Here is a 17,872-nt window from a genome sequence, read left to right on the forward strand (position 1 = left end):
TTTTAATTTATATTATGTCCACTTGTTCCGCTTTTCTTATATATAAAAATTTTTTTATATAATTTTTATATAAAAATTTTTTATATAATTTTTATATAAAAATTTTTTATAACTTTTAGTTTTAAATATGTAGCTTTATAGTTTTATATAGTTCACAAAAAATGACTCAATGAGTCTAAAACGTTTGAAAATAAATTTACCCTAATTAACAGGAGATTCATTTATTTGCTGTGTTTATCATCTTGCACTTTTAACTTTTTCTTTACATATTACCAGATTACATACGTTTCCATTACACATTGTACAGAGAGAAAGAGAGAGGGGGGGAGGGGGAGGGAGAGTTCTCTAAATGATATGCGAGAGATATTAAATTGATAACTTGATAATAAAACCTCTTTTATAATTAATAAGATAGAATAAAGAATAACACTGCCAAAGATAACACTTTAACGTGTTGGCCTTTAAACAAATAAAAGAAAGGGTTTATTAAAGAAAATACGCGTCTTGTGCGTCTGTAAAGATCTATAAATCTATATCAAGCGAACGTTACATATTGCAATCTTTTCCCCCGAATTTCAAAACACAATATGAACAAAAAAAATATTCATTAGACATATTGTTAATTGTGTCTCGGGGGAAATGTTAGAATGCAGAAAAATGCCATGAGTTATAGTTGTTATTTCCTTCTTTCCCTGCTTCAAAAAAAATATGTTTAACTATTTATATAACTTCAAAACGACACACACATTTATAAAATGCTGTCAGAATTTATTTGTTATTATTTTTCGATCATTATAATAGATGTATTCGGCTTTGTTTCATACACTTGCACGCACACGTACATACACACATAATACACAATATATCGTTCATTAATTTATATAAGGGCTATTCGCGAAAGGATTAGAATCTATATTGATATAGCTTCAAGTAATATTCTTCGTATGTATATTTTATATATATAGGAATTAATTTGTAATAATGTATATTTTTGTGGTGACTGGAGTTTTTTTCTCTTTTTTTTGATACTATATATGTCATGTATTATCTTTCTTTTACATTTATTGTATTATACATGAGTACATTAATAAATTATTTACAAAGGTATGATACATTTTGCCTTTTTTTTCTTGCCGGAAAAATACTATAGGAATTATTTGCAAGATATATAGCAGAGAGAGAGAGAGAGAATTCTGCGCTATAAAATCAAATTCTGGAAGTATCAACGAAACGAAAAACGTATTCACAGCAAGTTTTTCAAAAGAGTGTACATAAAACGGAATGAATATTACTATGAGCGTTAAAGAGAAGAAGAGAAAAAGTTTATATAATACAATTTCAATGATAGTTTATCATTTAAGTTTATATTTTTGACATGTGTGACAGATTCAAATATTATAGCTTGTTAAAACGATATATCCGAGATTTGAATGAAACATCATTTGTCCATATAACTGACATGCAGCATGTAACACAGATCAAATGACTTGCACAAGCTTATGGATTGTGAAAACAATCTTCGCGTGAGAACTACATATATTTTTTTTTATTTCTTAAATATATTTCTAATCACGTGTACTAGCGTATATTCCAAGTACTGTCGCTATAGTCGATCACATACAACCGCAATTTAAAATAAATCATAATTTGAATAAAGGAAAAAAATTGCTTTATCTAATCAACCAGATATTCTATCAAGAAAAGTTCAATCGTTTGCGAAAAAAAGAGAAAAACAAAATTGAATTTAACATTGATAATGTAAATTTAATGTCTCTATAAAATAACATCGAAAGGTACATAACAAAACATTTCGTTTCCGTATGTGGTCCCAGCGTAGCGTACAAAATCTTTCATTTCATAAGACAACTGATCAACTTAAAATTTATCGCTTAAATGTCTAATTCAATGATTCTATCTACCTTCATTCATCAAACATTTGTGATTGTTAATCGTATATCAGCGAAAAATCACTTTGTACTATCCCAGCGAGAACATAGAAATGAACTGAAATTAACTTGACAATTTTCTGTAAAATGTCTTTCATAATCTCTCTTTTACTTCCGTATCAAAACAAAAAAAATTTTAAATATTTACTACGAGCCAACAATTATTGAAAATTTAAATTTGCAACAACTAATCGTGCAGACAATTTTAATTGACCTATAAGCGCATATTATAAAAAAGAAAATCAAAAAAATATCGCAATGTAAAGAAAGATATGAAATAAATTTAAATTTAAATCTAATGAAAGATGCGCGATAAATCAAAATTTTTTCGCAGAAAATTTCCTGTTTAATCTGTTGTACTTTTGCATTTTTTAGGTATAACGAATTCTGTCCGAAATCGCGATCTAAAATTCTTTGCAATCAAGCGAGAATAACGGCCAGATTTGAGGATGTGAGGTCTCCGAACAGCTGATTGTTTCCCCTTTTCCTGGTCAAGACTCGGTATGAATGAGCTTAATTTTCTGAAAAAGATAAACACAAGGAAAATAAACTGACTTATTCTAGGATATAATCGAATTGATTTACTTTCTCAGATATAATTCTTAGAATCTTAAATATAAACAATGTGCAAAAGAAAAAACATGAGAGAATGTTCGTATTGATCAATTAATAAATAATGACCTACGATGTTGTTTGGATTTGGTTTGAGGCGATGAGAACACATAATTTGGAACGTTCCCAATATCTGTAAATTAAAAATCACAATTTCAATAAACATTCGAACACCTACTTCACAGAAGTGAATGGCATTACATCATAGTACAGAATTTTAACAGAATGAAAAATTCAACTATTTACTAAATTATATCAAAAGTAGTAGAAGTAGTACAAATTCAAAGTAGTAGAAATTCAATAATTCAAGAATCAATCTCTGAAACTGATCTTCAGGATTCGATCATATAGATCGTTTATTTATTTATCATTACATAAAATATGTTCTGTAATTCTGAATCTACAAAACATTTTGTATTTATACAGGATGTTTCAGACCATCTATTTAAAAACTAGAGAAGTTATTTCAAAAAAGTAAAAACATTTTCTTTATAAATCGGGTGCACTCTATCAAATGATGATATTTTCAATTTCTGGTTCCGGCCGGAAAATAGGCGATTCAGACCGGAAGTGCATTTTTTAAATGAAACCCCCTATTTTTCATTGCATATTCTTGTAACTTACCTCGAGAGCTTTCCAAAACACTATAATAAATTATTTTTTCATAAAGTACTAATATTCATTTTTCGATTACCTTACCTTAATACTTTTATGTATAAAATAATGAGAGGAATCAATTGGTGTAAAGAAAACATACAGTTGTTTGTAAGAAAAAATATGGAATTGTTAATTGCAAATTACATATTTTTTCTTAGAAACAACTATGTGTTTTCTTTATACCAATTGATTCCTCTCATTATTTAGTACATAAAAGTATTAAGGTAAGATAATCGAAAAATGAATATTTTACAAGATATTTTACAGTTTATGTAAAATTAAGAAATGATTTCAAGCCTCATAACTCGAAAAGTACTTCATGGAAAAATAATTTATTATAGTGTTTTGAAAAGCTCTCGAGGTAAGCTATAAGAATATGCAATAAAAAATAGGAGGTTCTATTTTAAAAAATGCACTTTCGGTCTGAATCACCTATTTCCGGCCGGAACCAAAAGTTGAAAATATCACCATTCGATAGAACGCACCCGATTTATAAAGAAAACTTTTTTACTTTTTTGAAATAACCACTTCTCTAGTTTTTAAATGGGTGGTCTGAAACACCCTGTAGAATGTGAATATAAGATCATTCATCTGATAAACAATCTCATTACCTTTCTCATTCAATGGCACGTCATCCATCTTCTCTGGCTGTGAAAAGGTAAACAGACTGGATTCTTGACTCGTGTCAATCTTACGCGATCTGCCTCGCTTCCGTTTTAACGTATCCTGCTTCGTATCTTCTTGAACCGTCGTCGTAATCGATGTTCTTCCTTTCGACGTGCTGGTATCTCGCAGTGCAACTCCGCTCTTCTGTTCGTCCTCCTGAGATCTTACTCTGTCCTCGTCCTCCGTTGATTCTTCCACTATCGGTTCCACCGCGATGCTTCTCGTGCGAATGTTCCTGGTCCTCCTCTTCACGTCCTTGGGCGTCACGTCTGCGCTGGATGCTCTTCTCTCTCTGATGTTATCTTGCTCGGATGTTTTCTTCCGAGAGGATCTCGTCTCCCTCATCGGCGGACTCAGAATCTCCTCCAATTCCTCCGGTATGGATAGTATCGACGAGCTTCGACTGCGCGTGTTTCTCGTCAATTTGTTAACAACATCCGACGTATTCCTCGTGACAAAACTCCTGGGTGTCCTCGACTGCTCCTCCGATGGCTCGGGAACTTCCGGGATAATTTCTCTTGCTATACTGCCGGACCTACTTCTCCTGCGAGTCTGCATCGTGATCTCTTTAGGCACCGAATTGCCGCGTCTTCGACTTGTCTTGATCTCTTTAAGCTCCTCCTCTTCCAGTATTACCTTCTTGTCCGAATCCCTCATGGACAATCTCGAGGAAGATCTCTTCGTTGGTTTGTCCGTATCGGATGACACCGAGGACTTTCTCGCGCGCAGGGATCTCTTCCTTGTATTCTTATCTTCTTCATCGTCACTGATTAGCTTCGCGGGACTCCTTGGGGCATCTTCCTGAAATTCTTTTCTCGTGCTAGAAGAGCTAAGTCTAGTACTTCTCCTAACTGGTAGCTCGTCCTTGACGCTCTCGGAGTCGCTGTCTTTCACCTCAATCCGAGGAGTCTTCTTCCAGGTCGACGATGTAGATCTGAGCTCTTTTTTGACCGATAGCGACGCATCTGAATTTCCCGATTCGGTCGTGGGTCTATCGAGGTTTTCGTCTATCAGCGAGCTCGTTAGCACGTCCTTTACGAGAGAACTCGCTCTTCGACTGCGCAAGGATCTTCCTGGAGAACCTACCTCCGTTGTTATCGAGCTCGCTCTCCTTAATCGAGGCGGCTTTTCAGGATTCGTATCCTGCGACGAAGGAGAATCTGTGGGTAAATCTGATGTAATTGAAGTGATCCTCTGTAATAGAGGAGGTTCTTCAGAATCTGTACTTCGTGAATCCACTGGCGAGCTCTTTGTCGTCAAACTTGCTCTTCGCGGAGGCTTTTTCGTTTTGTTGCGTGAAGAATCCGTTGTCACATCTTTCGTCATTGAACTCCCCCTTCGTAGACGAGTGGACCTTTCTGGTTCCACCTGTGAAGCATCTGTTATTTTATCTTTTATCATCGAATCCGCTCTGGGTGATCTAGTTATTCGTACATATGGGACATTTTCCAATTCCATGTGACTCCATTTGTTCTTCGAGGAACCTTCAGCTTTTGATAGCTTCTCTTGATATTCTACTGATTCAGTTTCATCTACTTTCGAACGAACATTTATGTTAGAATCCTTATCATCGGCATCAGGCTGTGCAACTTCATCGACAGCATTTTTCGAGACGCTCTCTCTCCCGTCTGACTTCTTCTCATCGGATTCACTTTGGTCCTTCTCCGCTTCGGGATTCTGTAAATTCACGGATCCTTGTAAATTAGAAAATCTACCATTTTTCGCCCTCGACTCTTCAATTTCTCGAGTGTTGGAATCGGACTCGTCGTCCGTGATATTCAAGTCGTAAAATATATTCTCCGAAGGAGCAGTCGAGATTGAATGTTCCTTTTTCCCATCGTTATCTGTCTTATTGGATATCATGGGCGTCGCGCTTCTGGCACTCGTGACGGATTCGTCGTCGGTGAATTCAACGTCAGCCATCGCTTGCATCGCCGATTCTCGCAGGCCATTAGATTTCGCGACGTCGTAGCATCCCTCCGTTTGATATCCTGGATTCCAAGTTTCAGACAAATGGGGACCGGAGACTCTGCCTTCCGATTGCGCGTCCTCCAGATGCGTGGACAGACTCTCGAATGTCTCATGTTCGTCCTCATCGTCTCCGTCGTCCCGCAACCGAAGTAACTCATCTTCAGATTCGTCCAAGTTCGCAGTCTCCGCGACCTTCTCCGAGAACACGGGCTGTTCTTCGCAAGGATTTCGTGAACTTGGACTTTCCTCCCTCGCGACGTTTCCATTATTGTATTTGCTTTCGCTCTTGCTCTCAGTTTTCTTCTGCAGTACATCTTTTTCTGGACTATCTCGTTCCTCAAGGTTGCTTCTATCGTAATTAGATTGTTCGTCACGCTTCGTAGACTCACCTGGCACATTAAGATCCTCTTTCTTTATGTTACTCATAAATGATTCCGACTCCACGTCTTTATCGTTGTCATCAACTCGTATTGCTCGCTTAACAAACATCTTCTGAGAAACTATATTTTTCGTTATTGGGGTGGATGAAATAGTAAATTTATTGTGACTGTGTCTTTCTAATGCCCATTCTAATGGACTGGCGCGTCCTGGTGTATTCGGGTAACTGATATCGATGCTAGTGCCCGGAGATAGCAAGGTGGTTGAGTAAGCCGACTGTGATGAGCTGCACCTCTTTGACGTATTCTCTTCAGCAATCGACGAGAAGGCGGCAGACGAATTTGCGGACGTACCGCTCACCTTCTTCGCGCAAGATTCTTGTAGTGATTCTACGGATAAGGCACTTCTTCGGAGGCTAGGTCGCGGACGGGCATAGCAATAAATCTTGCTGGAGGCAACGCTGCTGAGGTCGCTCAAGATCGCGCTTTCATAAAATGCCGACTTGCTTGGATTGAGAGACATCTCATTGCTCGCCTTGGAGGAAACGTTGGTCTCATCACCGCTGGCTTCCTCTTCCATTTTCTTCTCTTCGTTTTCTTCCTCTTCCTCTTCTTCATAAGTCAAGATTTTCTTGGACTGATTAATGTCGAATCGTATTTGTCTATTGATTTTCCTCTCGTTCTGAGACAGCCTATCGGCAATTTCTTCCCCTTGAAACGACGCGACACTCGATGAGCTCTTTACAAGCTGCCTGATCTTCAGGATTGATTGTGGCGTTTCCGCAACATTATCTTTCGTATATGCATTCAATTTACGCTCTACCAGAGGTGTCTCGAAGGCCGCTGCCAATCCTGATTCTCTCGAATCTGATTTGCTTGACAAGATGTTCCCGTTTGATAATTTTCGGCGTTTCGCGTTGTCCGGCGTGTTACTCACTTCTTCATCTTCTTCCACATGAACCTGATCGATTCTACGTTTGCTGCAACTCTTACGTACCAATGTCGGGAATGACACGCAGTTCATATTCGATCCATAATTGTTAAACTTGAGCGACATACATGGTACGCTGATAAACGGGATCTGATATTTCTCATTACGAATATAGGTTTCTCTAGCCTTCGTAATCACCGTCTCATATATGTTTCGCAGCCTGTCATGACTCTTTCGATGCGACATCGGTCTGGAATAGCGTGCCTTTAAATCTACGTCCGAGCTGGTCGCTGCTAATCCGTTTGAAGAGAACTGCTTCGTGACATCGGGCAAAGTCATATTGTACGCGTCGAGCATACTGAGCGACGTGGACTGAATATCCTTAGTGAAATTCGATTGGTACTGTCGAATCGGATGATTACTGATTGCCTCCGTATAACGGCATCGTTGCAGGTAGTACAACAATCGTAAATCTTCTGTCTTATTTTCCTCGAGGAATCTGATAAACACTTCCTCTTCCTCGATATCCAGCGCCAGATGCAAAATCTCATTGAGCTTACCGTACTTCTTGCACGCCCGGAAGAAACAGATCAGCAGCTGTTCGTAGTGACAGGGTGGTCGACGATGAAAGGCCGATTGCACGAGACCGTGTTCCACCGAAAGACTCACGGCAACACCTTGCTCCTCTAAAGAGGATAGAGGAGGCTTTCTGACGCGGAGATACACGAGCGCAAGTTTGTGCTGATTATTGCGCACCAAGGTGCGCAGTATAAGTCTGTGGTGCCAATCCTTAACGTCAGAATCAGAAATCAACTGACCAGTCATTGTATCGAGGAATTCCTGATAGTCCTCGTGATCGAGCAACCAAAACGCCTGAGTGAGTTTGATGAGACTGGGAGTCATTTTGAATGCGGACGGATACTTAATTAGCTGCTTCACCGCGGGATATAGTCGTTGTAATAGCATCGCCTGCAAATCCATCAAGAGGTAAATTGTGATCTGATGCTTGCAACTAATCTCACTCGCTTCTGTTTGCTGATAATCGGTTAAATAACTGCGTAAGAGGGACTGCAACGATGGCGGTGGATAGTAGCCGCCCGTGGCGGTGCCACCTTCTCTCTCCCATTGTGCCTTCAACATGGGACATTCACGCGTTATCAACTCGTCGATGAATAAATCCTGTTCATTTTCGTTACTGTTATTGTCCTTCTGATATTGCGCTCGTTTCTCCTTGTAAAGTGCCGAGAGTCTCTCATAAGGATAAGGCACTCTTAGTGCTAAGGAGATAGGTAAAGTATTTTCCTCCTCATCCTCCAAGTCTTGAGTTTCGGGCAACAGACCCACATCATAGAACCAAAGGAGCACTTGGAAATACGTAGACACGCGTTTCAATGTCCTTCGTTGCTTCTTTAAATCTGTCCCCGCGGACGGTAATTTACCCACTACATTGGACAGGCACTCCAATTGCTGCGAACAAAATCGTAGATTCTTTACGTCAGCCTCGCCGATGCTATTACCTGACTGATCGAACAAAGGAACGCACAGCCGATCAGCGATCATTTTTATCGTGGAGGCTCTCTGGATGCCCCATTTGAGGAAAGTAGGATACAAGTAAGAGGCACTACCGTCCGACCACTCTACGGCGCATTTCACCAGAAAGGTAGACCACCGTTGCTCCAAGCAGAGCGACAGCAACATTTCTCGCTGCGCGTCTTGATCGCTGGCGAACGTAAATTCCGAGTTAAATGGCACCAATCCAACGGAGAGACACCTGTGAAACGTTTCAGACGGTTGTATTAGTATAATCGGACCGGCTATAGCCATTTCACGCAGCAGATCTGCCTGAATACCACGAGTCATCCAGAATGTTAGTCTCCTTGAACTCAATTCCACCCATTCGAACGACAAGGAATTGGGGTAGAATAATTCTTCAGGTGAGTTTGGACCTGAGCTGGGAAATTCTTGCAAACTGAGCGGAACGTACGCAAAGTTGATCACCTGACGGTCTGCATTTTGCACGTCGGATCTCGTGCAATACGTTGCTAATATGCTGTTTGGATTCTGACATTCACTAATGGTACGCGGCATCTGTTCCTTGTACCATTGATTCAGGTCGAATAATAGTATCCTCTCGTTGGTGGCGATGAGCAGTAAATTATCCTCACCTCTTCTGGCGCTCGATTCCGTCTGTTCTGAATTGGACTCTCTCTCGACAGTGTATAAGCCAACGATTCTATCTCCTTCGCTCAACTCTGACTCAAACTTGAGGCTGGGATCATCTTCCAAGTTGAAATACAAGTTGACGTCTCTGTCATAATATTTCCTCTCAAATAGCATAGCGTACATTCTTAATATCGGTGGCATTCTCGATAATTCATCTTGAAATACTACCCACAAATAATAAAACGGTCGAGGATCATCCGTGGGTTCTAACAGAGCTAGATGCGTAACTGCCATGTTGTCATCGATAGGTGCACTGATCCATCTTATAGAACCATCGTTTTGCCAAATTATTACTCTACCCAAACAGCCAGAGATTAAACAGCCGATCTTCGTGGAACTAATAATTGCAGTGGTCAAACTCTCGCCGAGTAAAGGAGATGACTCGAAATCTTCTCTATTAAAACCAATGTGCTTTTCTATACCTAAAAACAAAGTAATTAAATTAAGACTATCAGTATTAAAATTTTAACTTTTTTTAAAAAGATTGCATTAATTAAAAAAATAATGATTCTTAATTATTATAATTATTATATTACTAATTATTATTATTATACTATTAATTATTATAATTATTTATAGTAATTATAATAGAAAGTCTGTTAATTCAATAAAAAATATACAATAGTGATGCAATTACAAAATTGTATTATTATATATTTAATAAGAAATACTAATATATTTTTTACCTTTTTTTTAAATCTTTTATTAAAAAAAATCTATGCATTAGTATAGATACAAAAAAAGATATAAAACTTGTTGATATATTCAATTCTCTTATTTAATAATACAATACCGTTTAAATGACAACAGATCGGTTGTTATTAATGATATTTAAACACATGTATCCAAACATGAAACACATGATATTTATCTTTCAGGAACTCTCTCATAAATCATGGCAACTTATTGAGAGCAAAAGCGAGATAAATTATCATAAAAAAAATTTTTTTAATCTTTTATAGCAAACTTGCCTACTCATGAATTTACTGGCGAATGTTAAGAGAATAACAATGCTGTAGAATTATTAAAGTTCATATTGAATTTTCAAAGAGGACGTTAAACAAAAGTCAAAATAAAATAATAAATATATCTTGAATAATAAATATAAATATCTTGCATATATATTTTTTTTATATGCTTATGTTTTTGTAAGACTCTTTTTATATTTAATTGAAAACTAAATATTAAAAACATTAAATTTAAAAAAAATTTTTTATATAAATTTCATGTATTTAAATAAATGAAATTTAAATAATATTTTCATATTTTGTTATTTTAATCACGAAAATTTTATTAAGCCATTAGAAAATTATAATTTTTAAAAAGATAAAAATTATAAATACTCAATTCTTATCATGAATTGTGACCAAGTATATTGTTATACACTCTCTTTGCAAATAAATAAATTATTAGATAATGTCTATGACAATAGGTGATGGGCTTCAAAGTTTCTATGCTCAAGAGACAGAACAGTTATAATTATAAGATCTTTTTGTCATTGAAATGATGGAAATGTTCATCATTTAAGTGATAATTACTGTGATAATGAATACTAATATTTGTACTTACGTCTATTCAACAAATTATAAGCAGCATGTTTTTCTCGATTGGACTGATGCCTGCCAACAACTTGTTTCGCCGATAAAAAATCCAATTCTGCTGGAGATGTTTCATCCATAACAGAGGACAAATCATATACATCCCATGTACGTCTTCGAAGATCAATCATGATATGCTCAAGATTACGCAAGACTACACAAGCTATTCCATCCATTTCATTCAATACATTATCCGATCTTTTATCATTAAATTCTTCCCATTCCGCACCACCTGATACAACACATACTTGTTCCACGCCACATGACATCTGTGAAATATAAGAAATACAAGGAAATTAATATCTTCATTAAAGCTTTTTTTTAATAATAACTTTCTTTAAATAATATTTACCCGAATTGCTCTCAAGACACGGGATGTTGTACAATCAAATATACACAATAAACCAGATGAATCTTTCAATCTGTTTGCACAGTTATCCACTCCAACCAACAGCAGTGGAAACTCTCCGGTTTGCGCGGGAAATTGGGAAACTGACGTTACAATTCCACGAAATGTCCAACTGCTAATACTCTCCCCTATTTTTACATTAAAGACTATCAAACGACAGCCATAACTCAGCCACGCATATGTCGCATTGTGCAGAAATCCTCCACGGAACTCGCTGTCGCTGTCGTGCTCCTGGGAGATCGTGGACTGGCCATGTTCCTCGCTCTCTGAACTTCTCAGTCGACTCGACACAGGAAATTGCAGGTTCACGATTCTGCGAATCTGTAGCAAAAAAAACAGAGATTTATCAGAGGCAGGAGAAAAAATTGCTCTAGTCGAATAGAATCGTTTTTCTTTTCTTGCCATACATTTAAGGTAGGGAAACTTAATCGAAAATACTACTGTACTGTATTACATATACAGGGTGTATCTTAAAAAGCTCCCACTAAGCAAATAGCGTTATTCCTGATTAAAAATCGAGTCGAAAAGTCCTGAACCATTTTTTTCTATAATGCTTAATAAAGCAGTAATTAATGAATAAAGTCGCGCCAATAAAAAGACAAACTTCCTCGTTATCAACATATAAAGATTTGGATAAGCAAAAAGATAAACTATTTTGTGTTAATTTTTAAACAATTCATCTTTTCAGAAATCTTTTTAATACTTAAATCTGATTAATTATTTAATGAATCTTGGAAAAAAAATGGTTCAGGACTTTTCGACTCGGTTTTTAATCAGGAATAACGCTATTTGCTTAGTGGGAGCTTTTTAAGATACACCCTGTATATAAAAATAATGAAAATTTTCGAAAATAATGCCGCGTTTTACCTCGCAGTTGACTTCCTCCAGCTCCTTCATTTCTCACGCGAGCTACCGGGATGTCATCGATTTGATGAGAATTGCATTTAAAAGGAACGTTCTCGCGGTTTGGCTCAAGACGAGGTTATGTTGGCGCCAAACTTTACGGCTCCCTCGTAGGATCGTTAGCGAGATGAATAACGGACGAAATTTAGAGAGTGATTTATTCCCAAGAATTTGGAATCCGCACGACGAGATATATACACGTATATATATCAGTATCGCCTATCATTCGTTTGGCTACTCGCGCGTGCGAGCACACGTTTTAAAATCGCGAACTCGACTACACGACTGCGAAGTACGTTAATAAGCACTGCTCCCAACCGCATCGCAATAACACGAGGCACCGCACGTGGATCTCTTTATTGATTATTTCAGCGATCGTTGAGCGAAGAATTTACGCGCGTTCGAGGGACCCTCTTTGGCGACAGATTGAACGATTTTAACGATTTGACGCGTAAACGCGGGAAATAAGAGCATTTTGTGTATTGCAAAAATTTTTATTTATAGAGGGAGAGAGAGAGAGAGAGAGAGACGGCTCGAGATACTTCCTATTCTCTCGCGTGAAGTTAGGCGCACTTTGAGGGCTTGGAGCATGCGCATCGCGTCTAGATATTCGTGCTTCGAAGCCTCGCTCTCTCATTCGATCTAATAAATTATTCCCCGATAGGACATTTGTGAAATTATACGACAAAATCTTGCATGAAATTTGTGACTTGCAATTGTATGAATATATTTTAAAAAATACATGTAAGATAGATGTAAAAATATATATTGATCTTTTATAAAATATTAACATACAGGGTGTCACTTAATTAGCGCCCACTATTTATAATACACAGACAGTAAATTCCATTTCAAAAAAAGGAAGAAGAATTTACTTGAATAAAATATAAAAAGTTGACTTAGATGCAAAAATATTTGATGGGGAGGTAAATGAAAATTTACGAAAAAATAATTAATTTCGCTAAGGAAAGATCAAAATTTACAATATATATAGATTTATAGATTCAAATTAATCAGAAAATCTATTATAAAGAGAACATTGATAATATTAATACACCCTATATAGGCTGCGTTCCAAATTTCATTGCCAACTGAAAATCTATTGTGTACGTCATGTAAACTATAGATTTTCAATACTGGCAGTGAATTTTGGAATACAGCCATAGAGTGCATATAGAGTGCATATAGTTTAAAATCATCGGATGTCCTCTTTGTAATATTTTCTGATGAATATATAAAATAATATAAAAGTAATGACAGATTATATATATATATATATATATATATATATATAATAATTTATAAGTAATGAATGACAGATTAAAAAAAATATATATATAAATATAAATATATATATATATATATATATATATATATATATATATTTATATATATAACGTAAGCATATGGCAGCATATGTGGCACATTTGACATTTGCCTCGATGTGCATTTTCGCACATACGTTAGACATTTCTTTAAGTTTTTAGTGGCTGTGTAAGTTTTTCGTATAATGAATAATCACGATTCACTTGAAACGAGTTAAATCGCGGACCCTATTATTGCGATGCGAACATTTTTTTTATATTTGTAAACGTGTCAAGTATTTTGCAAGGTTAGAAATATGTAGCAACGTGTATTGGGTACTTCGAATTATTACATGTAACAATAGGATTCGATTCTTAGGGGATGCTCCTTATTTTAGAAAAATAAAGATATATAAAAAATATTTTAAGTTACTTCTGTTTTTATACCATTAATCGTATAATTGTTTATTGACAGTTTGTTGGTGTAAGTTTTCTATTATTATAGAATTCGAGGATATTTTTTTGAGAACGGATAAATTGCAGCAAAATATATGGGTTTTCAGGAAAAAAAAATGGCATCCAATTCTGGATCTAAATCTGACCACCATGCTGGTGGTGATCAACAGGAGAGGGATATTCTATTATCATCTGTGGAAGCTAAACGCTATGACTTAATCAATGAGAAAGGCGATTACAACACGTTGACTAAATCAATCGCACATGATATTACAAAGGAATTAATTGCCAGAGAATCCGAGCACAACATTGTTCAGAGTTCTGAACCAGCAACACAGTCTTCGTACACATTATCGACAATAATGAGCACAGGAGATAGTTATGACGATGATGGCAAAATGAAAAGTGCGGAATCTTCTGATAGTGAAATTCTTTTAATTGACGAAGGTTAGATGCACTGTATTATGTTTTATGTATCTTATGTTTTATGTATCTTATATTGCAATGAAACACAAACATGTTTTTCTGCAAATTTATTACTTTAATATTTTTTCTGTAAGTTTATTACCTTAATATTTTTTTAATAACACAATATTATATAAAATAAAAAACACAATATTATATGAAATAACATAAAAAATAACATATAATAACACAATATTATACAAAATAAAAAAAGCAGTCCCTTTAACCTTTGAAACCTTTTTTCTATATTCGTATTGTTTTTTTTCTTATTGACATTTTTTTGAAAGCACTAATATACTGGCTAAAAGCACATTTGATTACAATATTAGTTGTGGATGATGCTTTGAAGCAGTTAATGTTCTAAGGTTTCACATCTATATACAAGATCTTTTTAATCTAATAAGTTTAAATTAGCCATTGTTACTGCTATAAGATAAACTATCTTTGAACCAGTATATTAGTGCTTTAAAAAAAAATGTCAATATTAAAAAAACGATATGGATATAAAAAAAAGATTTTAACATTTGAAGGTACTGCTTTTTTTATTTTAATTTAACTTGTGAGATTTAGGTATATATTGGCCATGTACTTATAATGTAGAAAATATTGGGTATAATGTAGATTCAGATATCCAAAATAAAAAGCATAGTGTTGGCGATACAGTGAGCGAACTATCAAGAGGACAATATGAGGATTTTAGTATTGATGAAAAATTGCCGGAAACCGTGACGTTATTAAGAACATCGGACGGAGGAAAATTGTACTTAGTAGGGACAGCACATTTCAGTGTTGAAAGTCAAAATGATGTGTCAAAGGTAACTAACTATATTATTCACACACACACATATTTTATAATAAAATTATTTTCTTGATTTCAAAAGGATAATTTTATTATGAAAATTTAATATATCTCACTTTATTAAAAAATAAAATAAATAATATAATAAAAAATAATATATATAAATATTTTTTTAATAAATAATATATAATAAATATTTTTTTCCTCACAGGTCATACAAGCTGTACGACCTCACATAGTTGTAGTCGAATTATGCAGAGCCAGAGTTGGTATACTACAACTTGATGAAGAAGTTATGTTTCGTTATGCCAAGGATATTGATTTTAGTGAGTTTTTATATTTTTATAATTTTTCATATCCAGTGTATGCCTTTATGTTATCAAATTGTCTCGTGTTATTTAATCTGTTTACAGGAGTTATGATGGATACCATTAAGAAAGAAGGGCTTTATAATGGTTTATTACATATTCTATTGCTGAGAATGGCGACACATGTTGCCAAGCAGTTGGGTATGCCACCCGGTGGTGAATTCCGGAGGGCATTTGAAGAGGTGAGTGTGTGCACATAAAGAAGCGGCATTATACGATGATGATCGATTTAATTTATTATCATTTTTTTCAGGCAAAAAAAGTGCCCAATTGTATCGTTCATCTGGCCGATCGACCAATTAATATAACAATGCAACGTGCGATTCGATCATTATCTTGGTGGCAGACTATAAAACTGGGATGGCATCTGGCAACAATGAAGGATCCCATTACTCAGGAGGATGTCGAGCTTTGTAAACAACGATCAATGTTGGATGAGATGATCGCCAGCATGAAGGAACAATTCCCTGTATTGGGAGAAGTGCTCGTCAAAGAAAGAGATATTTATTTGACGAACTCTCTGCAACTAGCCTGCTTGCCTCATCGTACCGCCAATCATACTTTCGAACCGGCGCGAGTTGTAGGAATCGTTGGCTTAGGACATACACCTGGTATTATCGAGAATTGGGGTAAAGTCAAGCCCACCGATATACCACCTATCATGAGGTAAATATGAGACATGGAGAATAACTCAAATAGTTTTTATTATATAGAAGATGTTCCCCATGTAAAATATAAATATTTATGGGTTCGTGCGTCTTCTTTTTCATCAGTACGAATTCGCCTGAAAAAAATAGGGACAGTAAAGTTTGACTAAAATATTTTAGAAACTCTCTATATATTAAAATAATGCAAAATCGTTTCGTGTCAATTCACTATTTTATTTTTCGTAGAATACCACCACCGTCGTTGTCAGGTAAAATCCTAAAGCTGACCGTCAAGGCATCCGTACTCGGTGCTGTAATATATATAAGTTACAAAATCGTAACAGCAACGGTACCTACTGCTACTACCACTTTCCAAACTATCAAGTCATCGGTCGAGGGACTTTTAAAGGTTGGTGCCACACGATAGGATTACACATTCGAGTTCTCGTTTACTCTATATTCTAAGAAGAAAAGTCTCTCCTTTTTCATATCATAAAACAATTATTTTCTCTTTATCTCTTGTGCTGCCTTTGTCTCTGAAAGAGTCTCTCGGACTTGCTTTTGGGCTTTTTTTATTGACACATGATGATTGCGGTAAGCATGGAGGCAACTGCTTCCACTGACGAGTACGAACACAATATAACGGACGTTATGTATGTAATAAATAATATTCCGGGGCCCGAAGTAGACGTAGCGGACTTTGAAGCGGAATACGTCGTGGGTTGTTCCTGCGCGGTTGAATGTGATAATTGTTCGTGTACTCGTGGTTCCGCTAATTATGTCAATGCTCGAATTGTCGACGAGAAATTAGTTGGTCCGGTATTCGAGTGCAACCCTCACTGTAAATGTGGACCAAATTGCGGAAATAGATTAGTACAGAACGGTCCGTTAAATTGTTTGATTGTGAAAGAAGTCGCCGGCAAAGGTCTCGGTCTATTCACAACTAAATCAATCAAAAAGGGTCAATTTATCTGCGAATACGCTGGTGAAATAATCGGCCTGCAAGAGGCGCGACGTAGAATTGAAGCCAATAAAAGGCATAATACAATGAATTATGTTCTCGTAGTGAGAGAACACATTGGTGATCGTATTATTGTCACTTGTATAGATCCAAAATATTTTGGTAACATTGGACGTTATGCTAATCATAGCTGCGATCCTACATCTAGCCTTGTCCCGGTCAGAGTAGAAAGTATCGTGCCTCGATTAGGATTGTTTGCATCTAGGAATATAGAGAACGATGAAGAAGTGACTTTTGATTATGCTGGTGGTGTAATGGCTAATTCCGTCCATTATCTCAGTGATACTCCTTGTCTTTGTGGTTCTAACAATTGTTTCCATTATTTACCACACAATCGAATTTGACAGTATAAAGTATTCTTGTACGATATTATAATAGTGACAAAGAAATTAGATTAAAAATGTTCAAAATTTAAATATCACAGATTTCATCTAAACTAATTGCGTAAATTAGAAAAAGTTGTATCTTGAAACTTGATATTGTAAAAATCAAAACATTGCAATCATTATAAACTTGAAT

At 35.9% G+C, this 17,872-nt stretch overlaps 3 protein-coding genes across 5 annotated transcripts; 2 read left to right on the forward strand and 1 right to left on the reverse strand.

The window, feature by feature from the left end:
• Nucleotides 1-1,085: 1,085 nt before the first annotated feature.
• Nucleotides 1,086-12,787, reverse strand: LOC105253195 (protein ELYS). 2 transcript variants are annotated; one of them, XM_011261054.3, is made up of 6 exons: nucleotides 12,258-12,786; nucleotides 11,334-11,711; nucleotides 10,953-11,250; nucleotides 3,827-9,805; nucleotides 2,628-2,691; nucleotides 1,086-2,467 (listed from the first exon to the last, which is right to left on the reverse strand). In XM_011261054.3, exons 1-6 carry the CDS (start codon nucleotides 12,285-12,287, stop codon nucleotides 2,293-2,295), a joined length of 6,924 nt encoding a protein of 2,307 aa, XP_011259356.2. In that variant the 5' UTR covers nucleotides 12,288-12,786; the 3' UTR covers nucleotides 1,086-2,292. The 2 variants fall into 2 exon arrangements, with proteins under 2 accessions (XP_011259356.2, XP_011259357.2); XM_011261055.3 differs by having other exon boundaries at nucleotides 2,288-2,467; nucleotides 2,632-2,691; nucleotides 12,258-12,787.
• Nucleotides 12,788-13,701: 914 nt separating this feature from the next.
• LOC105253197 (traB domain-containing protein) lies at nucleotides 13,702-16,992 on the forward strand. Of its 2 annotated transcripts, none has more exons than XM_011261057.2 (8): nucleotides 13,702-13,787; nucleotides 14,161-14,500; nucleotides 15,140-15,333; nucleotides 15,529-15,643; nucleotides 15,731-15,867; nucleotides 15,939-16,351; nucleotides 16,579-16,741; nucleotides 16,876-16,992. In XM_011261057.2, exons 2-8 carry the CDS (start codon nucleotides 14,170-14,172, stop codon nucleotides 16,909-16,911), a joined length of 1,389 nt encoding a protein of 462 aa, XP_011259359.1. In that variant the 5' UTR covers nucleotides 13,702-13,787; nucleotides 14,161-14,169; the 3' UTR covers nucleotides 16,912-16,992. The 2 variants fall into 2 exon arrangements, with proteins under 2 accessions (XP_011259359.1, XP_011259360.1); XM_011261058.3 differs by lacking the exon at nucleotides 13,702-13,787 and adding an exon at nucleotides 13,927-14,081.
• LOC105253196 (histone-lysine N-methyltransferase SETMAR) lies at nucleotides 16,769-17,868 on the forward strand. Its single transcript, XM_011261056.3, has one exon. It carries the CDS (start codon nucleotides 16,915-16,917, stop codon nucleotides 17,695-17,697), a length of 783 nt encoding a protein of 260 aa, XP_011259358.1. The 5' UTR covers nucleotides 16,769-16,914; the 3' UTR covers nucleotides 17,698-17,868.
• The last annotated feature ends 4 nt before the right edge of the window (nucleotides 17,869-17,872 follow it).

Source organism: Camponotus floridanus, unplaced genomic scaffold (assembly GCF_003227725.1).
Source record: "Camponotus floridanus strain SB8 unplaced genomic scaffold, Cflo_v7.5 scaffold226, whole genome shotgun sequence".
NCBI classification, from domain to species: Eukaryota; Metazoa; Arthropoda; class Insecta; order Hymenoptera; family Formicidae; genus Camponotus; species Camponotus floridanus.

What these genes read in the sequence shown, in the direction of transcription:
- LOC105253195 (XM_011261054.3), bottom strand. Translation starts at nt 12,287, where the DNA reads ATGAAGGAGCTGGAGGAAGTCAACTGCGAG. An exon ending in TGGAGGAAGTCAACTGCGAG is followed by an intron (nt 11,712 to 12,257) that starts GTAAAACGCGGC and finishes TTTTTGCTACAG; the next exon opens with ATTCGCAGAATCGTGAACCT. An exon ending in GTGTCTTGAGAGCAATTCGG is followed by an intron (nt 11,251 to 11,333) that starts GTAAATATTATT and finishes TATATTTCACAG; the next exon opens with ATGTCATGTGGCGTGGAACA.
- LOC105253197 (XM_011261057.2), top strand. Translation starts at nt 14,170, where the DNA reads ATGGCATCCAATTCTGGATCTAAATCTGACCACCATGCTGGTGGTGAT. An exon ending in GTCAAAATGATGTGTCAAAG is followed by an intron (nt 15,334 to 15,528) that starts GTAACTAACTAT and finishes TTTTCCTCACAG; the next exon opens with GTCATACAAGCTGTACGACC. An exon ending in GATATACCACCTATCATGAG is followed by an intron (nt 16,352 to 16,578) that starts GTAAATATGAGA and finishes TATTTTTCGTAG; the next exon opens with AATACCACCACCGTCGTTGT.
- LOC105253196 (XM_011261056.3), top strand. Translation starts at nt 16,915, where the DNA reads ATGATGATTGCGGTAAGCATGGAGGCAACTGCTTCCACTGACGAGTAC.